Source organism: Parasteatoda tepidariorum, chromosome 11, assembly GCF_982258835.1.
Source record: "Parasteatoda tepidariorum strain Cologne lab strain chromosome 11, Ptep-v5.0, whole genome shotgun sequence".
In the NCBI taxonomy this organism is placed as follows: Eukaryota; Metazoa; Arthropoda; class Arachnida; order Araneae; family Theridiidae; genus Parasteatoda; species Parasteatoda tepidariorum.
Window position 1 is genome coordinate 25,276,483 of NC_141765.1, and position 21,805 is coordinate 25,298,287.

Sequence of the window (21,805 nt, forward strand, 5' to 3'; positions counted from 1 at the left end):
TAGTTTAAAAGAAAACTTGTAGCTAATCTTCTACAATTAAAGTAATTAAATGCAAATGTTAGTTACTAATTTTATAATGAGAAGGAGTGTTGCTATTGTACATACTCTGCCTTACAATAATGGAAAGGACACTCGCAGTTTTTGATAGTTTATAAAAGGGAAAATACTAAGAGAATTATTTGATAACTTTGGAGGTGTTTAAGCTGCCTGGTTACTTATATATCTCATGTTATAATATATATTTTCTCAAACTCTTGAACAATTGTTTCTTCCTCGTTATCAGTAATACGCGAATCAGGCAAAATACCAATAGATTCAAGAACTTATACTTATCAATAAAGTTTAAATCTCTCAGAAGTTTACAGGACCAGCAATAACTTACAAAGACTGCTTTTGAACACCCTATGCCAGGAAATATAGGAATCAGTTTGAAACTTGTGTGAATTACTTTTGCTATTATGCGCAATAACTGCACAAAATTTTGTAAATCTAGCTTAAATATTCAGGTTACTTTTTTCTTTTTAAGAACAATTTTTATTGCCCCATGCCATGGATATGATAATTCAAACATAACTGGGTCAATGGACTTGCCACTAATGTTACAGCAGATTCTAACACTAGTTTTAAAACTATCAAGTTTCTTTCATTTTGATATACTGTCAAAACTTCACACAGAACTATAGACTTGACAACTTCACATATTATATTTATAATTTCTGGTACAAGTTAAAAACTGATTTCTATATTTCCTGACATAGGTTTTTCAAAAAATTATTTTTCATTCATAATTTATTGCTGATCCTTCAAACTTCTGAAAGCTTTAAACTTCATGATAAGTATGTGTATAGGCATTGTAGGGTGCTCTCAATATTGTAAGTCAGAGTAGGCAAAACAAGGCTAGTTTATTTTTTAAAATAACTAGTAAATTATTAAATTAATTACTATTAAATTTGTAAGGATTTTAGTAAGAAATATTATTTTGACAAAAGCAAAAACTGAAATATCTAAAACAAGATTTTACAGTACATGAAAATGTTGTATAAACAGGATTCAAATGTGAAAGAAATAGACTTAAAGATCAATTTTTTCATTTGATACTACAGGTACAGATCAATCAGATACAAATTTAAAAAAAAATAATAAATAACTATAAGACAAAATTATATTCTCAAACTATCTGCAAAAGTATTAAAAAAGCAAGACCAAATTATAAAAAATCCAAAATGCCAAAAAAAAAAAAAAACCTGTTACGATTGCATAGACACAGTAAAACATGCAAAATTACGAAATCTTCAATTAATTCAAGGAGGGAAAGAACAAATTTCAAAATAGCGTCAAGAAGAAAATAAGTTTTCGGCAAATTTTTTAGAACAAAGGAGAATAGCAAAAGTATGAATATTTTATAATCCACAGAAAATACATAAGAGCTTCATGATTGGTTCCTTTAAACTTGTATAAACTACTATTTCAAAATCTTTATTTGCATGACTGTACAAAAAAGAGGTACGTGTGAAACACTTAACAATGCAAAATTTTAAATATATAATTGATTCATTTCCTTTTCCATAAAATTTGTCAATTTATAATTAAACCTTATTGAGTACAAAAATCAAATCTAATAAAATATGCATATTATCGATACAGTCTATTTTAAGCAAGAATTTTAATTATTTAGCTTCCAAATTACTTAATACTGTACTCATAAAGCACTCCTTGCATAGGTATAAAAAGGAATTTGGAAGAATTTGTCATTAACAATTCCAAATATATAACACTAAACATGCCCTTTAATTCTTCTAATCTTTATAAATCATTCTTTTTGAGCAACAAAAAACAAGACTTTTACTTAAGCTCTCATTTCTTTACATTTTTGTTGTTGTATTCATGCATTCATTATTCTTAATAAAATGTTTTTCAGTTTGGGTGTTTTCGTCGGAATTCAAACATTTATTGAAACCCTTAATGAAAACTATATTCAATAAGTATTTATTATTCTGTAGCACCATTAGTGTAGAACACTCATAGACTACATAAGCAATTCTGACCAAGAATAAGCTGTCACCCACTGTCCACTATGCTTTCTAAATACTGATATTAAAATTAAATACACAAAAGTTATAAATCAACACAAAATAAAAGCATTAAATTAGTTTCTTGCATACTAGGTAGTCAAATTTTTTCATTTTTAAATAAATTTTTATGCTTTTTATTACTGGAATAAGTCATTCTTAATGCTTTGACTTCGCAGGCGTAAATACTTACTTTTTATAGCATTTGAATTATGTTTCCTTTGGAAAGGCTTTATTTTTACTACTCAAATTTACAAATTATTGCTATGGAACATTGTCTTCTTTTAAATTTTATTCAGCACAAAAGCTAAAAATTAATTATTAAAAAATGATTCTAAATGAATTACAATTACACAAAAATATATAATAATTTTTTTTTCACTGAATAAAATAATTTTTTGCTGCAGTTTACAGCTAATACTACTAAATCACATAGCAGTAATATCTAAGTTGACCTATGTAATCAAGAACCAAATATATTTCTTATTACACGAGGCAAAAAAACTTTATAACTTTACTTGCCTATCTTGAAAGGTGAAATGTGTACAATTTGTTTAATAGTGTTATTGAAAGCTATACTAAAACCTTTAAGAGTTGATAAGAAAAAAAATTAGGAATATTTTTATACAATTAAGAGTATGTATTAGATTTTGCATGAATTGGTGAAATAGCATTAAATCTCTTAGTGAGTTGATCCTGTAGGAAAAATAGTAAGGGCTTTTGTATCATAAAGGGCAAGTATCAAATTTTGTAAGCATATAAAAAAAAAACATTTAAAATGTTGAAATTACAATTTTAAGTTCCTTTATTGAAGAGGTTCAAGTGTATTGATATTTTAAGAAATTCTTTATAAATAAAATCGTAAAAATTCGAATATGAATACCTGTCTTTTTTGTGCAACTCATTCATTCAGTAATGATTTCAATTGTAATGTTATATAAAATTTTAGAGTCTTTAGAAAAATAATTGTATTTATCCAAAATTTAATTGGTTATAACTATGCAAAAATATAAAAAATGATTTTAAAAAAAAACAATTATTTCTCTTTATAAGTTGACCACACAAAAAATGCATCACAATCACAGGTTTTATTGTACACTTATTCGACACTCAGGAATTTTTTTTTTAAAATTCAAAAATAATAAAAATTTTATCTGATTAGAAAAGAAGTATGAAACAAAAATAGTTAAAACCTTATTTTTACTACTATTTTAATATTTAAAAAAATATTTATTTGGACCAAAAAAAGAAACACTAAAGGCAAAAAGAGTAAATCTGAGCTTTTAAAATAATCAACTTTAAGATATTTTTTTGAAGTTAAATTGCAATCTTCATCAATGAAAATTTTACAGAAACTGCCAAGAAATACATAAATTTTTCTTGAATAGGAAATTGGATGAGTACAGTACAGTATAGAACCATTTATCAGGTATCCAGAAAAGCGGGAAAATTTTCTGGGTTTTCCCGCCATTTTGAACTAAAATGATTGAAGAAAAGATCGGAAATTGTTTATAAAGCACCTATAAATCACAATCAACGAATGTCCAACTTTATAACCAGTGTATAAGTTGACCCCCTGATCTTCATAATATTTTGGGGGTTTGAAAGACGAATCCCACACAGAGATATATGGTAATTACTTTTCGACATTTTATTTGTGCCAGTCTTATTGCAAATGTAAATTATTTTTATTGTCATTTCAGCTATTATCGCTAAGCATTTCCACATGGTTTTACAAGTCTTAATATTTTTATTATGGTACTATCACAATACTCGAATTTCTAATTGCGAAGTAGAACTTTCACTCCTTGACACTCTTTATTTGTTCCACTTTTAATCACTTTTTTGGTAATTTTTACAATGTTTTTCCATGTGGTTTCGAAAATCCTGATGTTTTAAATAATATGTAACCACGATACATAAGTTACAATATGCGCATTTAAATAATTACTTTTTGAGACGCATCATTGGTGATGATTTTATCATAAATTTAAGAGGATTTTTTTATCAGCAGTTAGCATCATGCATTTCCACGTTATTTTAATACAAAAATATTGCAATTTGGGAAATTTGAAAAGTAGAGTAACACTTGCATTTTGAATTCGAAATTGCTTCTAATTTTTTGTAGTATGAATAAACAATAATAAGGTTTGATATTTTTAAAAACATTTTCCTTTAAGTTCACTTAATATAAATTTTTTACTAAATGTTTGTGTTATAATGGTTTTGATTAAATTTAATTCACTTTAAAATTCCAAACTTCCTTTAATTAAAGTATTTAACTTTTATTTACATAACTCAATAAAATACTTAAAGTGTGGAAAAGTTCTTTTTATTACGTATTGTGATTAAAAAAAATATTACTTCTTTCCATATTTATTCTGATAATTATGTTCTTTTTTTATTAAAAAAAGTTTTGCATTCTTCAATTTTAAATGAATTCTAATACTTAAAAAGTGTAAGTTATATGCAAATTTATTGCTAAGTTGGCAGATAAAAATGATGTGTGCGTAGACTACCAATATTTATATAAAAAATTATCATAATTGGGTGATTCTCACGACATATGTCAATTTACAGTCTCTTTCTCCAAGATCTTATACTATACTACTATAGGAACTTTTTTTAAAAAATTTTAATAAATATCATTGCCGTTAGCATTTTAAAATGACCTTGTACTAGCATCGACTGTTTTGTATATTTATAAAATTTAAATGAATTTCAAAATGTCATGTTTCTGGTAAGTCAAAAACAATATTTCCAAGAAAAACTAGCTTCAAAACTTAGCATAAATTTTTCAATATCTAATTTTTTTTTATCTCAACCGTTGTAAGCATTTCTAAAATGTAAAATAATGCATCCCTTCATTAGTTGACATGGCCTGTAAGGGCCTTTCACTAAAAAAAAGTTGTTAACCCCTATTCTATGTTATAGCACAATATTTGAATGGTGAAAAAACTTGCAACTTTCTATTTGAATTGTAAATATAATTACCATGCAACATGCTTCCCCCATGCTAAGTTATAACATAATTTTACATTTAAAACTAAGATCAAGTCAACAATTTTAATTTAAAAAAATACATCTTTTTAATTTAACTTGAATGACAATATCGTATTAAATTACACAACCATCAAAATAAATTTATACATACATCGTATCATGTTTGTCATACGCTGGTGTAACTTGCATGTAATTGGGAGACATAAAATGGGTATATTTGTAATAAGCATAGATCTTAATTTTTTGGAATAAAAATTCAATTTTCAATTCTATGTATTAAGTTAACTAGCTAAGTTTAAGAAATGTTTTAACATAAAGATTCCACTCCCATTGACTTTCTATAACAAAGATCATCTTCAATTCAAATTTTAAAGAATATTTAAAAAAACACACAAATCCATTAAATTGATAAGGGCTAAAAAAGTTTATTAAAACTATTTTCATAAAAAAATATATTTACTAAATTTTAAAAAAAAATTAAGGGCAAAGTTTCAAAATGTATTAAATAAAAACACTAATACATTTACTCTTTAAAAAATATGGATAATTAAATACCTGTTTCTCGATTAATGGAATCCTGAGATCCCCTCTCCTCAGCTGCATGCAAAGTAGCATATTTATTAGACTTAACAATAATAGAAAAAAAAAGGCTACCTAGAATAACTAATGAAATGGCTGACTTATTCGTGACTACATATTTAATAAATCAAATTTAAAGTGTATCCCAGTTTGAAACTAAACTACAAACAATAAATACAAGTTTATTATTATTATTTCAAAAAATTAAAGTTTTTCATGAACAAATGGAACTAAAATCTTTAATTTAAATTAAGCAAGTATACAAATAGGAATTATTACTAAGTGCTAATACAATGTAGCGCTAATTTGAGATTGATAGGGAACGAAGCAACCTACAGTTGCCACAACACTATGGATGTTGAACAATTTTTTAAAAGCAATTAGTAACAAGTCTCATTCTGATCCTAAACAAAAGTTAATTGGAAAACTTTTGATGTGAGTCAATCGCATTTTTAAATTATCAGATTAATTCAAATAACAATTATAAAGACTATCATGAAAATAAGGGACTAAATAATAAAATGCCCATCACTCCATGTAACTAACTCTTACTTTAATTCCACAAAAAAAAAAAAATATTGCTTTCATAATAGTTCCCCACTCACAAACTTTGACAGATTAATATATATGTATATATTTACATTACATAAATTATAATTAAATAAATTTTATTTTTTCCTCGCATAAAAAAGAAAACTGCACAACATAGAGCTTGCACATTTTTAAATCACTGGATTCACAAAACTAAATATTTTTATATTTTAAGGTGCCACTTTTAAGAATTTTTCCGCATTTTAATTATTATCTGATTTTTCAATAACTCAAAAATCACAAATTGAAAAAAAAAAATCTGTTTAAAATTCATTCCACCAATATTTAAAAAAATTTATTACTTGTTTTTACAAAAGAATAGAAAAACAAAGATTTTCAGACATTGAATTTAAATAATTGTAAATTTGAGATCTTCTTACATGTTAACATTAAAAATTAATGTTCAGTTATTATTCACCGATTTCTAAATAATTCCCACATTAAAAAAAAATTAAACCTTGATGACCTAAATATGCATTGCACGATTAAATTGCGTTCATCATAAAAATGTTAACATCTTAGACAGTTGTTAACCTAATAATGCATAAGTTAAATAGGCTACAAGTCTGACTTGCAATATAATAAAAGTGCTTGTAATATAAAAAAGGCTAAGCATTAAGACATTGTTGTTGAAATACATGTCAATGAACAATATAAGATACTATAATTACACAGAATAAAATTTAGAAATTGCAATAAATCAATTTACAATATTAAAGCTGTATATACGTGGTGGTTGGAATTTTCTTTGCAGTAATTGTAATTAAGAAATAATTAAGATAACTGGAAAATGTTGTGCAGCAATTATATGGTTTAATTAATATATATATATTAAGAAGTGGAACAAGAATATGTGGTTACATTTACAAATGCCACATTAAGTCCTTATGTAAAACCAAAATTGACTAAGCCAATTTCCTTTCATTTAAAAATAATAGTTAAAAAAAAAATTGTGGCGGCAAACTTAGACATATTTTGGTTTGTGTTTGGTTTAGACATTTACAACTACTTATTATTTGTCAAAGCTTGTTCATAAAATCTTCTTACAACATTAAAAACTTTTTTTATAGACTTAACATTTCATTTTTTTCAAAATCAAAAAATCTTTATTGAAGTAAAACAATCAAAATTAAGCTCGGAAATAACAAACAAGTAAAAAGAAAATAATAAAAGATGCCCCAACAGAATAGAGAAATGTTTCTAAAATTAAATAGTTTTGAAGATTAACAGAATTTCGCAAAATGTGCCTAAAAAATTATTATTTAAAAATGAAAGTATATTTTGAAAACGTAAGTTAACCTTTTTTTTTAATTACCTTGTTTTTAAAAATGACTGTAGTTTTAAAATGAATAATTGCAAGGTCATAATCCATTACGTTTGGATATTTTACTTTTTTAAGTAGATAACTATTAAGCAGTTCCACAAATTTTAACATCTTATATTTAGCCAACAAAACAGTAAATCAATATAGTATTTGGTGACATTCTTTTGTATTGTTTGAAACAAACCAAAGTTTATTTTTAACAAGTTCATTTAAGGCCAATGCAGTCCAGAAATTGACATCTTTTGTTACTTGGGACAGGGATACTTATCTTTTGATGATACACTTCTTTTCTGATATTTTTCAGTAAATAAAATTTGATTCAATTAGGTTCAATTGTACTTGTTTTATATAAATTTAACTATATGAATTAATTGATAAAGCATTTTTCACGATGAAAGTATAGCTCGTTCACCAGGAGTTGGCACTTCCTCCGCCTTCATCACGTGGTATGCGACGATACTATTTCGTTATTTTTGGGAGAAGGTTGTGAGCAATCCTGAACAAGGTTGCTATTTAGCGATTATATAGCAAAAATATTTATTTCGCCAACTTCTTCTGCATTTTTTAACATTAAATATTTCATAAATTTGATGATATATCGTGCCATTGTTTATATTTCTCTCTTTTGAGTGAATAGTTCATCTTGTTTGAGACATTTTGCTGGGAAAACAACAGTTTTTAAATTTAAAATATATTTAATAAGCTAGAGAAACAAAAGGTATAATAGCAGATGATAAAGCGAAGTAAGTGACTGAAAAAGAAGTCACTGTTTGTGTTTGGCACGCATCAAGGGTTGTCTAAATTTCAAGAGCAGAGATGTTTCTCTTCTTACTCCCGAGCTGAAATGAACTCTGTGTCCAAAGAGGTGGACCCAAGTGCAAACTCCTAGTGAACGAACTATAGTAAAGACACGTACTTAGCTTTTGTGCCTAATTTGTCAGTAGAAAAGAAACTAATTAAGGTGATAAAGGAATAATTTCGTTGAATAAAGTTGTAAGGTTAAAGACATCAAACAAAATTGTAACTTAATTACAAGTATCATTTTCCTATTGAATAAACATGCAGATAAGCATTTTTTTAACAGTTTAAATTGACAGTGAAAATTATGTGTGTCTGTCAGTGAAAAAATGTGGTAGCATTAGGAACCACCTGCAAATACTGAATTTTAATTTTTAATTTTTCAGTATTCATTCTTTTTCCTTTCTTAAAATATAGGATCATTATCGCACTTTTCCATAATTTTTTTATAGTACTTACATAAATTTTTATTCTAATTTAGTAGCATGAAAAAAATATTAAAGTTTCCAACATATCTGCATTTTTTGAGAAATGATCAGGATTATTGCTGTTTCAACTTCATGGGTAATACACAGATATTTATTTTCAGGATTTTATAACAGTTTGTTGATTACATGTAAAAGGAATATCAAGATCTCGGGAATTTTTTGGTACTTTTAACTTACAGAACCAACAAAAAATATAAATTAAAAATACTTATTACCTTGATTGTAATAAAACAACTTATGACTTGCAGGATACAATAACCCAAAATTTCATTCATTTCAGAAAAATATTAGAAAGTTAAGTTTTTATGTGGCATTTGATAAAATGTTTTTAACTATAAGATTCAAACCAATGAACAGAATTTCCAGCTCTTAAATAGCATGTAAGATGTAGACTTTCTAGCATTTTTATAATTATTAAAACAAACATATTACAAAATGACTTTTTTTAATAGCAGCTCTACAAGAAAGCATTTGAGTATTAAAGAATCTATTATTATTGCCCTACATACCGGCGCATAAGCAAACTAGTTTTTGTTAACTAGATAGCAAATTTTGTGATATGATGGTTGTGTAAGTCAACTAGTGTTGAGATGATTATTCCTACAGATGTGATGTGTCAAATGATAATAGATGTGTGCCAGAATGTGGTTTTAAAATTTAATTGCAAAATCTTTTAGAAAGTGTGGAATTTCGAATTCTTTGGGTGTTGATTAGATCGATTTTTTGTGGGATTCAATAAATGGGGATGAAGTAGAATCCATTGCAGAGTGGGATTCTTATGATGACGCTGCCAATGTTACTGAATCCATCATAGAAGTTTCATATTGGTAGGTTTTAAAAGTTTTCACAGCGTTATATTTTTTGTACTCTTGAATAAACTAATTTTTCTTACTCTTAATTTATTTTTGAACATAGTTTAGAGTATTGTTCTTAAAAAACTTTTTTAAGTAAAAAAAAAAAAAAAAAAAAAAAAAAAAAAAAAAAAAAAAAACATGATTAGAGAAAAACCATAATTAATAGTATATAACATAATTAAAAGTATCTTTTGAAATAAATAAATTGTCATATCTGTTTGTTTATAATCATTGTTCATAATGCAGCGATATTTCTTAGTCAACGAATACAGACTTCATAATCGGTGAATAAGTTGACCCTCTGATTTTTGTAATCACTAGACACAGACTTATACACCAGGATGTACGGTATATACGATTAACTGTTGCTCTTCCTCCCTGCAGAGTGAAAAATGCAATGTGACAAGAAAAAAACGTGCATTACTCAGAAACTGAGACACTTAATTTCAGCTTTATCAATTTAATCATCAAAATGAATGTGAACAAATATTTAAAAAAACAGATTCAATAAATAAAAAAAGAAGAATAGGAAGCATTGAATTCAGAAATTATAAAAATTTCTTCATTTAAAAAAACTATAAATAAATGGAATGAAATATCTTTAATACCTATTCAAATGAACTTATTATATTAGATAAAATATATATAAAATTACATATTTTTTTGACTTAACTAAAAGAAAATTCTATAAATATTTTATTTAACTTGGTCCTCTTTTTACAACTTTATTTATTTAATAATAATTTCATTTTTAAAATTCAGTAATATTTTTTATCAGTAAGAGTAAAAAGTTTTGAACACACCTTTTTCTTTTTGCCTATTTTTGTATTTGACTGAAGTTTTTGTTATTTAGTTATCACATTATCTTTACTATTGTTATTGATTCTAATGTATTATTAAGGTTGAATTCCAATCTGTTACAAGAATTTGAGAGTTTTGACTCTTTGAATAAGCCATGATAAGAAAAGTCAAAGGTCACTGTAATAATCAGTAACTGTTTTTTTCAATCAATGAAATGCTGTTATTCCAATTAATCAAAGAGCCGTAGTGATGAAGGGTTGAATGCAGAATGTGCAGCATATTTTAGTGCATTGAAAGAAGTCATGTGCAGAAAATATTGAAATTACAGTTGAATATTCATTTCTACCTGATAATAAAAGGGTCAAAATAAATAATTTTTAAGGTAGAGGGACATTCTATGTGCCAAACTGCTGAAGTGCCCTAGTCTTTAGAAGATTGAAAAGACATTCTAAAATAAATTCTATTGTTGACAGGAAACGCTCCGGGTGACCAAGACAAATAACTTTATGTGAAGACAGGTCACAGGATTTTACTTTCAAACAAAAAGCTAAATTAGCAACAAAATACGAAACAATGTACTTTGATATCAAATATGAACGTGTCCAAGAACTTTGAGAGGAGGACAACAAGAAATTGGATTATGAGGCTGCAAACCTTGCCCAAAACTATTACAATACAAGAGGTGAATAAGCATGAACAAGGAATCATTCAATATGAACTATTAAAATAGTTCATATCGTAAAGGTAATATTTAGAGATGAAAAACAGTTTTGCATAACTGGAAATCAAATCAGTGTCTATGTAAGATGACATACTCATGGGGAATTCAGCCCACAATGTCTTAAGCCTACATTGGAGCACCCAACAAAATTGAATGTAGGAGTTAGCATTCTTGAAATGGGGGAAGATTTCATATACCATGAATGGAACAGTGCTTGCATCCAAGCTCAAAAACTACATTTGTGGATTACATTCAAACACTGAAAAATCAACAGCAGAACTTTTTGGGGATAAGTCATAAATTTTTCAGAGGAGGAAAAAAAAAGTCCAAAAATTTTAAGAATTGTTATTGTACTGTGAATAGGATGAACTGTCATCTTCAAATCTAAATCCAACTCGTTTTCAAATCTAAATCCAACAGAACCAATAGATTAAAAAAAAAAATGATTATAATACTTCAAAGTAGAAACTTTTAAATGTAAGTTAATTGAAACTTTTACATTTCCCTACAATGTTGTTACATAACTGTTTGTAAAATTGGCACATCCCATGCTAAGAAATAATATTGATGAAATTTTCAAAATGCATATCAAATGTACCATATGTTAATTTCAGTGTTATTCTACTACATATATTACAGCATTCCATACTGTGTTATTTTGTACATACATTCTTAATGTTCAGTCAGCTGTAGTACAAAAAATACTTGTGGCAAAAAAACGATATAAACAAATTGGAAATCAACATGAAAAAATACATTAGAATCAATAAAAAATAGTTAAGACAATACAGTAATTTCATAACAAAAAATTAAGTCTAACTCGAAAATTTTGCGAAAAAAACTTAGTGTGTTCAAGACTCTTTGCCCCCTTTGTACTTTAAGTATAAAGTGAAGTAACGGCTAAAAAATAAATGTTCCTTTTAAATTAGTTATTCTAAAGATGTGATATTTCACATCATAATTAAAGTACAAATCTTTGTTCAGAATATATGAAATATATAAAACATGTGTCAAAAGGTTTTTGATAGGAAGAAATCTATTCCAACTAGAGCCATTTTTGCAATATTGGAAAAATTTGCCAACCCAGAAATAAATATAAAGAAATCAATTTATAACATAATCAAGCCAAAAACTGCAATTTAATCCCTCAAACACATAATAATGAAATCAAACTTGCAACTTTCTTTAAGCGTTTTTTTTTTTTTTTTTTTAACTTTTGGACAGCAACAAAAGCGATATTCTCGTCATAACTTATTGGAAAAGGAAAAACAACTTTTTTCTATTAATTAAAAATCAAAATTATTATACTATTTCCATAGAGTTTTTGAATTATGTGGGTTTTTAGCAATTTGAGGTAGGTGCCTCGTTCCCATTCAGCTCATATATTGAAGACTATTATACCCTATACACATTTCACATGTAAAAGAATACATTCTTTTACATTAATTTTGTAAATTTATATATAGTTAAGTATAATATCATAATTTCAATATTTATAAAATTATACGTTCTGTTTTACTGTAATAAAACATGACAGTTAGATTTACATAGACTAAAAGTTTTAATAATTACCAAGTAATTTTGATAAATTAGGTAAAATTTAATTATATAAAAGAATCTTTTCAAGATGAAAAATTAAAGAATTAGATTGACATATTTCGTTATTAATAAAAAATTCCATTAATAAGATTGAGTCTAATAGATTATTAAATTTTCAATTATTGAATCAATTATCTATTACTAAATCTAACTCTTACACTCTTTCATATAAAATGCAAATGACATGACTTCCAATTTCATCACAAATTGAACATTTAAAATAAATAAAAACATTAGAAATCATATTAAAAATCATATTAATATTTTTAATATAATAAGTAAATTAAATATATTTCATTAGCATTTTTATACTTTTTGATTTTATGGTCAATGTTAATGAAACTGGTGAAACTTTATTGCCTCTTATCAAGGAATTATTAGTTATTTATACAATTAATTATTATCAAAGAATTATTAAGTTATTATGCAACAAAAGGTGCGAAAATAAATTATTACATTACACACAGAGTTAAGAATGATATCATGCATTAATGATAACATAAATCAGAATTAATTTTTAAATAAAATATAAAGAAAGGACTTAGAGGTAAATGTTTTGCAATAATTAAGATGACATCATTTGCACAATTTAATTTAATTAACTGTCTGCAATAAAAAAAAATGCATCATTCAGCAGCGAAATTCAGCTTAAAATGACCACTATCTTAAAATGTTTCGAAGTTGAAAGTTTTGAGAATTGGAGGAATAGAAACTTGATAAACTAGATTTCTAAAAGCTTTTCAAAGCAAATGTATATTTTATTCCTATCTAAGAGCCACCTTGTGCAGACAGTTATTTAGCCCTCCCAAACTCATTGCAGTTTGAATTCACATCAACTGTGTTGTTCTTGTAGATGAGTAGCATTGTTTTGAGTGCATAACATGCCTGTGGAGAAGTCAGGCAAATTTTTTTTGGTAAAAGGAGTTGGAATCATGCAGTCGATAAATACACGGAACTCTGACTCCACTATTAATTGGATAGTTTGAATTTGAGATGCATTAGTAAATTGAAACAAAAAAAAAAATTTTTATGGCAAACTGAGATATTTTATTTGTGGACTATATACATTATGATCACACTTGCAATACACTTCATTTAGAATTTATACAAAGCTATCCTGAAAAGTTAAAAGTAGCCCTAACAGTTACAGCTCTTCCTGCTACTCAAATCAAGGCAGAAAGACTTCTTTTTTTTTTTTTTGATAGATAAGAAATGAATTTGAGAAATTTATTTTATATACGAGCATAAATAATTTAAATATAAACCCTGACTTTACATTGCGATCTGCTCCAATTTGACCCCATTCACATAAATATTTGCAAGCCATTTTCAAATCAGTTCTATCGTTTACATGTAATTTATGGTCTAAAACCAGCCTTATTTGCTGGAGCTATTACAAGCCACTTTTAGCATAGGATAAGAAGAATTCCTTTCTACAATGCAATTCTCACATGTGGTTTGAACAACTTCTCAACTTCCGAGTGCTTACTAAAATTTTGAACATGTATTTTAAAAATAGGGAGTGCTGGATCAAAATGAGAGGAAGAGAAAACTAGATCATAATTAAGTAAATACTATTGTATGCATTAATGATCTTGTACAATTGAAGAAAAAGAAATAATTATTCTCATTAGAAATTTTAAAAAAAAGGCAGCTTCACTGTTAACATTTATTTTCCTTGCTATATTTACGAAACAAAATTTTGTGCTTCGGTTCAAAAAGCACTAACTGTTGTAATAATTACTTCAAACCATTAAAAGAATTTCAATCAATAGAATACCCATAGAAAGTATTCAATAAAAAAAAACATAAACTATAAAAACTAAAATTTGATTAAGGAGAATGTCAACAATAAACTAATTGATTTGATGCTCGCTCACCTATCAGTCACTGGAATCATAGGTGAGGAGTGCTTAGAGAAGAGCTGGGTAAATGGTTAGTTTATCAATGTGGGTAGAATCCTTCAAGAATCCTGTATTTTCCAAAACTGTGTTAAAACAATTTTTTTGTGTGAATGGGGCCATTGATAAGGAAATTGTTATGTATGTGACTTTTAATGTTTTTGAAAACCATAGACACATAGAGATTGATTAATTTTGCATTTTGTGTTCAGTTACAGTAATTTCCAATATATATGCTGCAGCCTTAAGATTGCCAGTACCTAAAAGTTGGTGCGACCTAACACAGTTTTAATTTTTAGACAGGCTTCACGCGAGAATTTGGAATATCAGCATGAATTTAATCAAAAATAAATGTTTACAAAAAATTTTCTAAAATAGCGGATTAACATCAATTTGCTCGGAAATGGGTAGATTTTTCTCATTTATAACTTTTTTTTAAAAAATAAGGCGGGAGACAAGATTTTGATTGACGATGGAATGTACATTAACTACAAATGTACAGCAAAATCCAATTAGCAAAAAATACCCATTTTGGTTTGGGAATTTAGGAAAATGATCCAGACTAAAACAATCGCAAAAAGCAAAAAAAGAAATCACAAGACGAGGAAAAGATAAGAAGCCCGATTGGAAATTCAAACTCACGTCTCCAAGAAATGATGGATGAGAGGGTGAAGCAAGTTCATTGAGAAGAGAAAGAGAAGGAAAAAATTCTTGCCATTCTCATTGATGATCATCAGAGCCACATAATAGACATGTTGTGTTTAATTTCCATCTCCCATTAGGAAGATTTGCTCTTATGAGTGGGTGGGTGAAGTGCAATGGCTGAGAAAGGAGAAATTTTTTTTGCCATTCTTAATGATGAGGTCACCAGTTTCACATGATCAACACACAGTGTGTCGCTTACATTAGCAGTTTTGACTTTTCTTTTACACCATGACGATAGTGTGTCTAAAATGACACATGGGATTTTAAGCTTAAACATTTTATGCTAGAAAGTTTTTAATTTTGTTTTCATGCATGACATTGCTTCCAAAACTTGTCTTCTTCCTTTCTGTGACATAAATGCCTGTTTTCTCCTTAACACTGGAAAAATTGGTAAGCAATGATAATTTTTGCGGCAGCAGCATGTACAGACTTTTTACCAAAAATTACTGTAAATTAGTTTGCGATTCTGAAAGGGGTAAAAATCATAAGTGTTAATTATTGTATGTAGAATCTGATTGTAGGGAAAATGTTATCCATAAAGCATAAATTGAAATTAATATTGATTAAAACAGAAACAAAATCCATCTAAAAATCAGAGAATGGGGAATTTACAGCAAGTTAAACAAATAATTATAAATAATAATCATGAATTTATTTCAAATCATGATGTAGAAAAACAATTAAAAATTCTGAGTCTTCAAAACAAAACATGTTTGTTCAAAAGAATGATTTGAAAACTGGGAGGATTTAGATCAGGATGTGATGTAAATAATACTAGCTTGAAAATAGTGTTAAAAAACCATCAAGAAGTGAACAAAATTAAATTAAGATAAAAATAATAAAAAGCTAACTTCAATGTATTGTGCATGTGAGATATAATTGATTAGACTTTTTCTGGCTGTAATGAAAAGTGGCCATTTTAGAGATTTCATTGTAATGTTATTAACAACTTCCCTTCTTACAATTTCAATAGTAATTATTTTCTTACTTTATGGAAGAATTTTAATTAATTTCCAATTAACACGTAATATAAAGGGTGAAAAAAAGATAATCTGACTAACTTTGCTATGCAAAAAAATTTTGCATGCACATAAAATAACGTTTCTGTTATAAGGTTCATTGAACATTATTTAACTAATCATGATAGAATTCTTCTGTATCTAAAATGGCCAGATAATTATCATTCACCATGTACAACAAATAACTCTTAAATCAATTGCTAAATCACGCTCATTCTTTATTTAGATATCAAGATAAGAAATTTTTTTCCCTGCCTTTTTTCTTAAAATACAAATAAAACTACTTATTTTGCTAAGAAAGATGCTAAATGAGGCATATGATAATTCATTTCTAGAAAACTATTTTTTTAACAACATATTAATAATTTTCTTTTGATAAAAGTTTAAATGAATAAAAAATAACTGCAAAAACTTTTAAATTTAAGCAAGAATAGAATATCAATTAAAAAGGGTTAAGTGATAACTATAAAAAATAAACTTAGAATTCAAACCATCAAAACATGTTATAAAAGCAAAATATAGTAGTTCTAAAGATTATAGTAAGCACAAAATAGGCTTTGTTGATAATCTAATTACAATATATTAAACTATAATGTAATTAACATACCTGCCAACATTGGAGAAATAAAATAATGTAAATTTTACTAGCAACATTTTTTATTCTAAGTGTACAGTTTTGATATATTGTGAATAAACATGTAAGTCAAAAAGAGAAATGCAAAATTGGAAATAATATAAGCACTTACATTTAATGCAGTAAAAACTACGTATATAAATATTAGTCTTAAGATTTTTAAACCATTAACCAAAACTATAAACAGTCAGCATCAAAATAATTTTCATAATACAAAGTAATTAGCTTTATTTTACAGTATTTATTCGTATTTTGAACATAAGTAGCTGATTTGGCTTTGTATAGGAAATGTTTTATCAAAGTTCTGTTCATAAAGGTTACCAGAGAAATTACTTTAATCAAAAGCAAGCTTTTCATCAGAAAGTTATGAGCAAAATTTGTTGCTATTTTTTCCCCCTTTAGAAACAATTTTTTAGCACTCTACATTGCTATGCGGAATGCAGACCCCTAACATAAAATTGCAATATTTTGTTTTCATACAGTTCATTTTCTAGTTGCCCAATTGACACACACAATTAATGATTTTGAAAAGACACGATTCTGAAAACAGAAATTAACTTTTGTTTTGACGATGGGTAACAAGTACAATGCAAACAATCAAAGTTATTGCCAGATTTCCGTAAGCAAATAATGCATTTGTTATCTAGGAAAAACGATTCAGTGTCATGAATAAACGACTCACATTAGCATTTTCCCTTTATCTTGTTTTGCCGTCAAGGAAGTGCCAGAACTGAGGGACTGACCTTAATGTCATCTGTTGAGGAATAAGAGAAGTGCTTTTGCCATTAACGGATATTATTCACTAAAATATTTGTTAATTTATTTCAAAAATACAGAGATATTAGAGAATATACGCATAAACGGGAGATAATCGCAAAATATGGAGTCTTCGTTAAAAAACAGGAGATTTGGCAGGTATGTGTTAAGTTTTTATATTGGTCGAGTCTTACTGATTTAATTATTAATACTTAAAATATAGTGGTTAATTTTATGATGCACCACAATGATTAAAAAAATAGTTATATACACATAGTAACTAATTAAATTCTAGCAATCAATCACATAAAATTTGAAATTCAGATTTTCAGCATGAGTAAATCTTTAATTACGAAACATTTACTTATAAAGAAATATTAATAACATACGATTTAAGACATTTATTCCATGGTGAGAGCTCTTTATAGAGAAATAAAGTTGTATAAAATATAATAAGTATAAAAGTAACTTCTAAAATATTTAAGTAATTACACATATGAATGGAATTTATGTCATATTTTATGCATTCTACATAAAGAATTTTTTTTATCTTTTTTTGAAACTGGCACAGTTTGAGAGGGCAAATTGTTTTTAATTCCTGGGTTAAGGACAGGGGGAACCCTCCAATGGACCATCGGAATAACTTGACACTAAATCATAATGCATCTTAAGATAAATAGAGAAAAGTAATAAATTTTATGCCATTTACAGATATTACTCAATGATAATGTTATAATCGTAACATAATCCATCCAACAAAGGGACAGCATGAGTATTGCAATGCACAACACACAAGTGCATCTATTCTGTTAAGTGGAAAATGGTGAGAAATCTAAAACCCAAAGCAATTCGAAACTTGAGCAGGAAGGAGGGAGATAACCACACAACAAAAATACAGAACATGCAGATTTATAATGCTTCTCAAGATTAAGAGTTTCAAGTATCAGGGAGTAGATAAGAAAGGCTTTCAGAAAAATTTAAGTTATTTCATGACATTTCGCAGAGTCTACTGTTATAAAACGAAGAGCAGATGACAATAATCAGAAAGGGAAAGAAATGTATAGATCAATTACTTTCTCAAAAAATTAATGTAATAAAGAATGTGAAAGAAACAAGAAGATGCAACAAAATTCAACCTCACCGAGATTTGGTGAGAGAAAATTATGTAGAAATATATGTTTTTGCAAATATTATGATTGTTGAAAAGAAAATTAAACTAAATTTGGAAATTAAATTTTACAAGAAATAGTTTTGTTAAGCTTATGACAAAAAGCAAGTTAGAATTCAGAACAACAAATTATAGAATGAGTACAATGATGAATGTACTCATTATGTAATATGTAAATGAATTCATAAATGAACACTTAGAATTACACTAAAGAAAATGCTTATGATTTTAGAGCTATCTGTAATCAACTATGCTTTCTACAGCACTCAAACCAAATGTAGCTACAATTTTTGTTATCTCTTATTGCCAAAAAAGAAGTAGTAATCAAAGATCCAGATGCAGTTTTGAATAGTTTTAAAATACACAAATATAACTAGACCATTCAAACGCTAATATAATTTAAAAAATTCAATGATTATCTAAAAAAAATTTAAGCAAAATCATTTCTACGTAACTTTTAGTATAATAAGGGACTTTGTTGATACTTCAAGAAAAAAAAGAATGGACATGAAATAGCTTAGGTAACAAAGATGCCTTCTAGTAATTCTAGTATTCAAAAGATAGGATGGAACCTAAAATGTCTGTTAAAATGGTGAATGCATGAACATCTCTAAGCCTGCCCTACTTAGATAATTTGCCGTGAAATTCTTGAATTTTTTTTATTTTTTATCAGAGATAACGACACATTCCTTTTTTAATGCACTCTAACACTAATGGGAACACATTTAGAATTAGAGATTTAACATGCATCAGCTACCTATACATGCTAGATTTTTAATTGAACTCAACATGTAAACACACTCAATCAGAAATTTGAGCTTTTATAGAAAGAAAAATATACAATCTTAAGGTTAAGCACCTTCTAAAAAATTGGCAATTTTTTTCACTGACAGACTGCACAAAAAAAGCAGAGAGCACAAACGTTTTACAGAAATAAAATCACCAAATATTGAAAAATATATGTTTTTTATAAAAGTTTAACTTGAACTAGTAAATACTAAACAAGTATTTTTTAACTGCTAGGACTACTTAAATTTCATCAGAATTAAAAATTTTACTAACTACTATTAAGTTAAATAACATAATAAAGAAGGAATTTTTACAGATTTTTCCTCTAATAACTTTCAATGAATAGTAATTCATTTAGTGTATCATCAAATAAACAGCTGTGAAAAATGGAATCACAAGTCCATTAAATTTGGTAAATTGCAAAGTTTGTTGACTAAATTTTTTATTTTGAAAACTTGTGTAAGGGCTTAAAGGGGTATAAAAATAACACTGTCAAAATTAGAGCCTCAATTATACTTGTGACTCTCAAAAACTGCAAAATTATTTATTTTTACAGCCATTAAATTAATTATTTTATAAATTGGTTTAACTAGTTTTTATTTTTGCAATACTCAGAAGAAATTTTTTCTTAATAAAATTATAGAAAATAAATTTAGAATAAAATTTTAAACTACTAAATTCTATATTCATTGTATATAAAATACAATTCATAATAAAATAAATTTTTATGGGTTAAGAGACAAGAACACATTTTTACTTAAGATTTTTAATGTTGTAATTTGCTTTAACAAACTTTTAACGACACAAGTCTAACTCAATTAAAAGTTTAACATTAATAGTTATTTTCTTTTTAAAGTTAGTTATTTGTAGTTTAACAGTTATTTGTATTTTCAAAAAACATTTCAATCCCTTTACCAAAAATATTGTATAATACTAAATATAGATAGTAGCTAAATTACAACTGATTACTAAATTACAACTTAATAACAAATCAGTTATATAATAAAATTTCGAAATTTAACTTGACTAACTAAAATGCAAACATTTTCATTTGCATTATTTAAAAAAAAAAAATGACATATGATTAATCTCAACTAATTTAAATACATTAAATGATGTGTTTAGAGGCTAATTTTTTATCTGACAGAAAAGAAGTCTTTAGAGCTAGAAATCTTAGCTAAGCATCCTATATAATATGCCGAAAATTTTTTTAATACCAGTATTTAAAGATGTGCAAAATAAAAGTGTTTCCGGGAGGAAAAAGCATCAGCAAATTATAGAAAACATGCAAATTAGAATGATACAGAAAGCACATTAGTATACAGCAGAAACTGATTACAAATGACACATCATTTAGTGTATAGTGTATTAGACTAAAATACTAAAAACTAAGTATAGGAAAAAAGAAGGGAGGAAATACATATCAAGCAAATAATCACATTGCATACATAATAGGAAAATTTAGGAAAAAGAGTATAGAAATGATAAAAGAGTGGGTAGAGTACCCTCATCCAAGCTTGTACGAGAAGTATGGTGACCAGTTGTTAAAGATCCCTTCTTCATTCGTGAAGAGGGTAAGTCTGGAGGTGCTGGTTCAGGCGGCGGCGGATAGGCCCCATACCCTATATAGTAGCACAATACAAATTGGAGGAAGAGCAATATATGTTTTCCTGAATTACTATTTAAAATTGCAAAAGAAATATATTCCACACAATCTGAAATAGTCATTATTTCTCACAGGTGGATTCTTTAAATTTCGAGATTAAACGTATAAAAAACACTAAATAACGTATGAAAACACATGAAGACTTAATTGTTATGCTATACTTGAAAGTAATTAATCTTTAAAGAAATAACATGAAAGATATCACAAGATTCAGTGAAGAAAACTGGCAATAAACTATTACAATAGCTAAATTACATAAATTAAAATCGAAGAAAAAAAAAAGTTATTTTATTAAGAATGTTTTCTGGTAACTGAAATTGTTTTTTTAATTTTGCATTGT

At 26.8% G+C, this 21,805-nt stretch overlaps 1 protein-coding gene across 38 annotated transcripts in view; it reads right to left on the reverse strand.

The window, feature by feature from the left end:
* Positions 1–21,805, reverse strand: part of RhoGAPp190 (Rho GTPase-activating protein 190) — a 125,039-nt gene that overhangs the window by 37,477 nt on the left and 65,757 nt on the right. For 10 of the 38 annotated variants that reach the window (XM_071187873.2, XM_016069123.4, XM_016069127.4 and 7 more), the window contains exons 18-19: positions 21,305–21,421; positions 5,628–5,669 (exon numbers count right to left, since the gene is read on the reverse strand). The exons of 21 other annotated variants lie outside the window; for them this stretch is intronic. In XM_071187873.2, the coding sequence (XP_071043974.1) occupies positions 5,628–5,669; positions 21,305–21,421 (159 nt within the window). The remainder of the gene's footprint in view (positions 1–5,627; positions 5,670–21,304; positions 21,422–21,805) is intronic. 7 more of the 38 variants (XM_071187874.2, XM_071187866.2, XM_071187870.2 and 4 more) reach the window with 2 other exon arrangements.